This window comes from Trichoderma reesei (genome assembly GCF_000167675.1).
Source record: "Trichoderma reesei QM6a unplaced genomic scaffold TRIREscaffold_19, whole genome shotgun sequence".
NCBI lineage: Eukaryota > Fungi > Ascomycota > Sordariomycetes > Hypocreales > Hypocreaceae > Trichoderma > Trichoderma reesei.
Window position 1 is genome coordinate 509,175 of NW_006711166.1, and position 7,830 is coordinate 517,004.

At 57.0% G+C, this 7,830-nt stretch overlaps 3 protein-coding genes across 3 annotated transcripts; 1 reads left to right on the top strand and 2 right to left on the bottom strand.

The window, feature by feature from the left end:
- Positions 1 to 1,914: 1,914 nt before the first annotated feature.
- Positions 1,915 to 3,696, bottom strand: TRIREDRAFT_80621 (2-methylcitrate synthase; the record flags this gene model as incomplete). The annotated part of the gene is made up of 4 exons (XM_006967863.1): positions 3,627 to 3,696; positions 3,443 to 3,538; positions 2,489 to 3,369; positions 1,915 to 2,410 (listed from the first exon to the last, which is right to left on the bottom strand). The coding sequence occupies exons 2-4, from the start codon at positions 3,488 to 3,490 to the stop codon at positions 1,915 to 1,917; spliced, it is 1,425 nt and encodes a 474-aa protein (XP_006967925.1). The 5' UTR covers positions 3,491 to 3,538; positions 3,627 to 3,696.
- Positions 3,697 to 4,266: 570 nt separating this feature from the next.
- On the top strand, positions 4,267 to 6,020 carry TRIREDRAFT_66541 (methylisocitrate lyase; the record flags this gene model as incomplete). Its single annotated transcript, XM_006967780.1, has 2 exons — positions 4,267 to 4,564; positions 4,627 to 6,020. The coding sequence occupies 2 exons, from the start codon at positions 4,267 to 4,269 to the stop codon at positions 6,018 to 6,020; spliced, it is 1,692 nt and encodes a 563-aa protein (XP_006967842.1).
- Positions 6,021 to 6,272: 252 nt separating this feature from the next.
- On the bottom strand, positions 6,273 to 7,333 carry TRIREDRAFT_123265 (uncharacterized protein). Its single transcript, XM_006967864.1, has 3 exons — positions 7,251 to 7,333; positions 7,039 to 7,180; positions 6,273 to 6,944 (listed from the first exon to the last, which is right to left on the bottom strand). Exons 1-3 carry the CDS (start codon positions 7,298 to 7,300, stop codon positions 6,291 to 6,293), a joined length of 846 nt encoding a protein of 281 aa, XP_006967926.1. The 5' UTR covers positions 7,301 to 7,333; the 3' UTR covers positions 6,273 to 6,290.
- Between the last annotated feature and the right edge of the window lie 497 nt (positions 7,334 to 7,830).

The window sequence follows — 7,830 nt, forward strand, 5'->3', positions numbered from 1 at the left end:
GAATGGAAAAGGCCCGACTGAATGCCGGCTGGACCACCTCCCCGCCGGCAATTACGGCAGCGTGCAGCAAGCATAAACATATGCTCGGAAACAACAGCAAACGTTCCCTTGAGCCTTGATTGATATTTTTGTCCTATCCAGTTATAGCAAGTGAAGTTGAAACAGGGGTGGTCCCGCAGCGTCGAAGATGCCAGCTTCCCAGATGAGAAATCGAGGCTGTTAAGGCTTGGGCTAGCAGGGGGGTCTGACACGCGCTATTACACATGTCCATGTGCCGCTGGACAGGAGGGACCCATCTTGTTGAAGGGGGTATTCGTATTCTTTGTTCGAATTGCTGTCACTGTTCCATTGGACCTTGGATCGTGCAGTTGTCAACTCCCGAAATGGGTCGTGTTGCATTGAAGGAGACCGCTTCGGCCGAGAGATGTATTATAAGTCAACACAATCGAGGTTGTGAATACTACATGTAATTGACATTAGGGAGCCTGCTAAAAGAAACAATTGACCAGACAACTAGAGGAAGAAGGCGACAAGTTCTATCAAACAGTACCACCAATGACCAGTTAACAACCATCACAAGTCAAATCTCATCCTCGGTCAAGTCCTCCCTTGCCGCCGATCCATCTGGGCCTCCTTGGCACAAAGCCTTGTCTAGCCCGTATTTCCTGCACCTTGACGGAGCACAACAACAGATGCTAGGATCGAAGTTTAAGGTTACTCCGCGTTCTGCTTAAACAAGCAGGATCATGAGAATACGAGCTTGACGTAAGGTAAGCAGACAGGGCTTCTACATACCTAGAGTACCATGCCTACAGCATTAAGAAATAGAAAGTTTTCTCAAGTTGCCTTGTCGAAAAGGGGCAACCCGGATGTTGCAGACAGCTCAGCTACTTATGCCTTTTGTGGAAGCTGCTTCTAGAATGCCTTGCTTCGAGCGCTAGAAAGCTGTCAACTCTCCTCAGGTTGTCCAATGACTTTACATTCCGGGGTTGGCGCTACAGCTTTACGACCATCTGAGCAGCTGCTTCAAATGGTCCACTGTGGCAGTCCATTGTGCCTCAATGGAGTCCTTCGCAACGCATCGTACTTGTATACGAGGATCAGGCTCTTACAACCGACAATGAAGGCTGTACAGGAAGCAGTTGGCTAAATGAACTCCATGTACTCGTAGACATTGTAACGTCAGATAATGCAGTCTTTCGCAGACCTGCTCCGGCAGAGAAAAGCACTGTCCTTCTGTCATGGGTAGTGGTGCAAGGTTATCGAAAGGTAGGTAGGTGAGCTGTGACCCCGAACTTGTGGCGTGTCAATGGTTCGATGCGTCTGAATGGTGGCACAACTCGTTGACGGACAAATCAAGCAGTTGCTGTACATGACAAGCAACTACCTCGTTAAGGACAACCTCGACATCGCTTGACATAATTAAAACATTCTTTGGAAACATCCAGTTAATCATATACATTGTCGACCTACAACGTTGCAGCGCTTGTGTCACCAGCAGACACTTAGCCTAGAGAATGTTCCACTGAAGCGCAGCTCGTGATATCCTCCAGAAGGGTAAGGTACTCGGCTGCGGAGACAAGGCGAATGGTAGATATGCTCACTGCCAATATACTCCAAACAATTTCAGCTGCCGTGACAGGCAATGACAGGGTTTATAATTCCTCCAGTAGAATGTGGCCCAGCGGCAACTCCAGAAGCAAGACATTAACGGGATAGCCGGCACCTGTCAATTGTAGACGTTGATTGCAGAACAAGGCTACTTCAACAGACTCTGGGCGAGCTAAATCATCAAGGTACTAATATATACAATTGCTCTTCTGCGACACTCATATGAATGTTCAACCGATTCAATAACCCCCCACCCACCTTTTTCTTTTCGTACATGGCTCATTACAGACAATCCTTGACCACTTAGCTGCTCTCCACCTGCTTCAGAATACCCTCGAGGTTGATGCTCTTGGGGCGCTCAATGGGCAGACCCAGGGCGCGGTCCCAGATGAGCTGAGCCAGAGGACCGAGACCACGCGAAACACCAAAGGTGGCCGTGTAGTAGAGCGTCTCGTGGAAGCCGTAGTGGTGGAAGAGGACGCCGGAGCTGCTGTCGACGTTGGGGTAGGGGTTCTTGGTCTTGCCGTGCTTCTTGAGCACCTCGGGGGCGATGCGGCTGTTCTTCTCAACCAGCTGGAAGACGGGGTCCTTGGCAATCGCGGGGCGGGAAGCGGCATAGTCCATGAGAGCCTCGAATCGAGGGTCGGGCTTGCGCAGAACGGCGTGTCCGTAGCCGGGCACGACGCGGCCCGAGTTGAGGGTGGACCAGAGGTAGTCGTGGACATCCTGCTCGGTGTAGTTGGCGGGGATGGCCTCCTTCATCTGCAGGATCCAGCGGAGAACTTCCTGGGCGGCAAGTCTATCGTCATAAGCGCGAACGATTAGCAATCAACGTTTGTATAGGAAGATTGATTGTAAGTATAAGTGGACAGCTTACCCGTGAAGAGGACCGGCCAGACCCTGGAGACCAGCGCTGTAAGACAGGAAGGGGTCACTCAGGGCACTACCAACAAGGTGAGTGGCGTGGGCAGACACATTGCCACCCTCGTGGTCGCCGTGGAGGGCAAGGTAGAGACGGAGGAGGTCCTGGAAGTCCTCGTTCTCCTTGCCGCCCTTGCCGAGCATGGCAGCAAAGTTGTATGACCAATCCTGCTCAAGGTCGACCTCGGCAGGGAGGGCGCCGCCGCCGCGGTAAGAGTTCTGGTAGATCTTGGCGGCAATGGTGGGCAGCTTGGCGAGCAGCGAGATGCTGTCGTCAAAGGTGGGCTCCCAGTAGTCGGCCTTGGCGAGGCCCTTCTCGTAGGCCTTTGCAAACTTGGACTCGTAGTTGAGGGCCGAGACGGCAATGGCAAACTGGGTCATGGGGTGCAGATCCTTGGGGAAATCGTCGAGCATCCTGTTGACGAAGGCGGGGATCTGGGTCTGGGAGGCCAGCTCGCGGGAGAACTGGCGGACCTGGTTGACGGAGGGCACCTGGCCGGTCAACAGCAGCCAAAACATGGCCTCGGGCAGCATCTCGGTGCCCGTCTTGCCCTTGGGCAGCTCCTTCTGGCAGTCCTTGATGGTGCGGCCGTGGAAGCGGATGCCCTCGTTGGGGTCGAGCACGGAGCCCTCCCAGACCATGGCCTTGAGCCCGCGCATGCCGCCAATGGTGTTCTCAACCTTGACCTCGCCAATGACCTTGCTGCCGTGGGCCTTGACCTTCTTCAGCAGCTCGCGCTTCTCAGGGATGACGCTCTTGAGCGTCGTCTTGAGGTCGGGCTCAGCGGTTGAGTAGCATCGCGCGGCGTTGGCGAGGAGGGCGGCGCGGGTGTAGGGCTGTAGACGGGAGGAGTGTCAGTCTATGTCAAATGGGTCTCGATAGAAGGCTATAAGAGGAGACTCGACTGACCTTGAAGGAGCGCAGGGCTCGAGCCGACGAGGTGAGGTTGAGAGCCATGATTTGGTGTGGGCAAAGGTGAGGATAAATGAACAAGGCGAGCTGCTCCTGAATGGCGGGGCAGAAGAAGCGGTTAGCTATGGGAGCTGCATGATGATGCTATCGCCGATAAGCTCCAGGAGTGACATTCACTTACACAGCGACAAGAGGCAGAGGAACGCGGGGATGCCTTTGCAAGCAGCGGTAATCAGGGACAGAATTGGAAGTATAGAAGGGAGAAACAAGAAAAGAATGAGAATGACAAAAAGACCCCGAGATATTGATCCCAGCAGTTCCTCCATATCCTCCTCCCTCTTCCTCCAGGTACACGCCCAGAATGATCCGTCACCGCCCTCAAATCAGCCGAGGAAAGCCGCCGCTCGGTCCGTCGGTAGCCCCGCGGGGCCCCATTGGTCAATTTGGGCTCAGCCGCGCCTTTATCGGCCCCTCCTCCGCATTGCTGAGGCGATTCAAGGTCGAATGGAATTATTAAGCCGAGCACTTCATAAAGTCGAGCGACGCCCTGGAAGAGGAAGCAGAAGAGCCGCATGGCCGGAGGCACGAGTGTCTTGGCTACATAACTGGGTTCTTGAGTGACGAAACACATTGTTTGCCTCGGTAATTCCAACCTCGATCCGCCGTCTCCCAGAAGCTACACACGGTTCAAGATGATGCGAATAGCTTCACGCGCCTCTCAGCGGGGCTGCTCTCTGACCTCGTCCTCGGCGGCGGCCGCTCTTCGACGATCGATGCCGCCCTCTGCCGCTATACGCGCCATTGCAACGTCTGCTGCTCGCATGGCTGCTCCCTCCAGCTCCGGCCCGCGCGCGGTGCCGCCGGCAGACGCGTATCAGCTGCTGCCAGAGTCGCAAAAGACAGGCCCGGCCGAAGATGCGCTGTACGAGGCCCAGGTCAAGGAGATTGAGGAGTGGTGGGCATCGCCTCGCTTTGCCGGCATTCGACGCCCGTACAGCGCCGCAGACGTCGCCTCCAAGCGCGGCAGCCAGTTCTTCAAGTATCCGAGCTCTGTCATGGCCACCAAGCTGTTCAACCTGATCCGCGAGCGCGAAGCCAAGGGCGAGCCCCTCCATACCAGTAAGTCCATACCATTGATGCAAGTTCTTGTGAAGAGTCGCTAATCTGTCTTCCTCAACCAGTGGGCGCCATTGACCCCGTCCAGATGACCCAGCAGGCGCCTCACCAAGAGGTCCTCTACATCTCCGGCTGGGCCTGCTCATCCGTCCTTACCAGCACCAACGAGGTTTCGCCTGACTTTGGCGACTACCCGTACAACACCGTCCCGAACCAGGTCCAGCGCCTGGCCAAAGCGCAGTCTATGCATGACCGCAAGCAGTGGGACATGCGCCGCAAGATGACGCCGGAACAACGGGCCAAGACGCCGTACATTGACTATCTCCGACCCATCATTGCCGACGGCGACACTGGCCACGGAGGTCTTTCGGCGGTGCTCAAGCTCGCCAAGCTGTTTGCTGAGAACGGTGCCGCAGCGGTGCACTTTGAGGACCAGCTTCACGGAGGCAAGAAGTGCGGCCACCTGGCGGGCAAGGTGCTGGTGCCCACGGGCGAGCACATTAACCGTCTCAACGCCGCGCGCTTCCAGTGGGATGTCATGGGCTCGGAGAACCTCGTCATTGCCCGTACCGACTCCGAGTCCGGCCGCCTCCTCTCGTCAGCCATCGACGTCCGCGACCACGAGTTCATCCTGGGCATCGCCGACCCTTCCATCGAGCCCCTGGCCGAAACGCTGCAGGCCATGGAGGCCAAGGGAGCCACAGGCGCCGAGATTGACGCCTTCGAGGCCAAGTGGGTGAAGAGCAGCCGGCTCGTGACGTTTGACGAAGCTGCCGTCGAGCACATGCAGAAGGAGGGTGTCGCCCAGGCCAAGATTGACGAGTACCTGTCGGCCACGGCCGCGGACCGCGACATGGGCATCTCCCGCCGCCGCGCGCTCGCCGCGCAGTACACCAAGACGCCCGTCTACTTTAACTGGGACGTGCCTCGCACGCGCGAGGGCTACTACCACTTCCGCGCCGGCATGGAGGCGGCCACCAAGCGCGCGCTGGCCTTTGCCCCCTTTGCGGACCTGCTCTGGGTCGAGACGGGCGACCCCAACGTCGAGGTGGCCGCCAAGCTGGGCCGCACCGTACGGGCTGCCCACCCCGGTAAGGTGCTCGTGTACAACTTGTCGCCATCGTTCAACTGGATGGCGCACGGCTTCACGGACGAGACGCTCAAGTCTTTCATCTGGGACATTGCCAAGGAGGGCTTCACGCTGCAGCTCGTGTCGCTGGCGGGCCTGCACTCGACGGCCACCATCACCAACGAGCTGGCCAAGAAGTTCAAGACGGACGGCATGAAGGCGTACGTCGAGCTGGTGCAGAGGCGCGAGAAGGAGCTCGGGTGCGACGTGCTGACGCACCAGAAGTGGAGCGGAGCAAGCTACATTGACGGCATCCTGGGGGCTATCCAGAGCGGCAGCTCGAGCAGCAAGAGTATGGGAGATGGTAACACGGAGGGGCAGTTTGACTGAAACTTCATAAATTGGGGGGAAAGGGATTCAAAAGACATGGGGAGTCGAACGACGCGGAACTGAACTTTTGGCCTTGTATACCTACAGAGGCATGTAGACATGTATATAGATAGACAAGGGGGAGGGAGGCATCTGGACGGAGTTGGGTACATACGTTCTTCTTCGAATTTCATACATGCACCTTGTAGCACACCAATCAAAGTCTCAACGTAGTGTCATGATCTTTCGTTAATTCTTTCATCTATCTCCCCTTTCCTTCATGCAGTCCCATTACTCCAATGAATCCTTCAAGGCATTGTTGACCGGTGCCGGCGGCGCAGGTCCCTCAGCAGTCACGTACGCCTTGGTCATGCCGCCGTCGACAACAAAGTCGCTACCGTTGACGAAGCTGGCCTCGTCGCTGGCCAGAAACACCACGGCATGCGCCTGCTCGATGGCCTCGCCGAACCGGCCCATGGGGAAGTGCACCTCGCGGCGCTGCCTCTTGGCCTGGTCGTCGCCCAGCCAGTCCTGCAGCAGGGGCGTGTTGAGCGGCGCAGGGCACAGGCTGTTGAAGCGGAAGCCCTCGCGGGCATGGACCATGGCAAGCTCGCGGGTGAGGGCGAGGACGGCGCCCTTGGAGGCGGTGTAGGCGAGCTGGGGCGTGGCGGCGCCGACGAGGGCGACGACGGAGGCCGTGTTGATGACAGAGCCGCGCGTCTTCTTGTTGCGGCGCAGGGAGAGGACGGCGTGCTTGCAGCCGAACCAGACGCCCTTGACGTTGATGTTGTGGGTGAGGTCCCAGATGTCCTCGGGGGTGTTGACGGCATCGTCGTCGCGGGCGTGCATGATGCCGGCGTTGTTGAAGATGACGTCGAGGCCGCCCCAGGCGTCGAGGGACTCGATCATGGCCTGGACGTCAGACTCCTTGGAGACGTCGCATTTCTGTTGGGGGGGCGTAGATGTTCTTGTGTGAGCTTTCCCCTCATAGCTTTCGATCTCTTTGGATCATTGGTAGCGGTCATGTGGTGGAACGTACTCGGATCTCCAGGCGAGGGGCATTGGGGACGAGCTGCTTGACCTTGGCCAGGGCCTTTTCGAGAGCGGGCTCGGAGATGTCGGCGAGGAGGACGCTGGCGCCTTCTTTGGCAAAGAGGATTGCCGTCTCCAGACCAATGCCTCTGTATATGCTGTCAGTATCTGGCTGGGCTGGGTGGTTCCATGGGGAACGGGATTTGGGCTTCGACTCACCCCGCAGCACCGGTGATGATGGCGTTTTTGCCGGCCAGACGTCCAACCATGGTGATGATGTGGATGATGATGTATTAGGGAAGTACAGGGGGTTGAGGTCGGGAACAGAAGCAAGAAAGAGTTGCTAGGAAATGATCAATGATCAAGAGCTGTGATGAGGTCGAGGTTGGGTTTTATCTTTGGGCAACGGTTGACTGATGCAAGGGATGGTTGGGATGGATGGATGGAGGGGCACGTCGATGGAATTCCGTAATCTGTACTCCATGGCATGGTGGGGTTTAATCTTGGGGAGACACCAGGTAGCGGGTACTTGGACATTGCTCTCAAGTCTGGCGTCGATGTCTGGTTATCATAGTCTGGGTCAAGTCGCGGCTACTAACCTGCTCGACTCAGGAACCAGGACGCAGGCCATCACGAGGAAACGCCCTCTCGGAACCCATCACTCGTAGCGTTGCCAGAATATTACCTAAAGCATTCGAATAGAGAAGGATAGCTGGCGCTATCTGACGGGCTAGAAGACGGTTCGGCGTCAGATGGGGCTGCGTTGGAGCTCGGATTGGGCGAGACAGTGACACTTTGT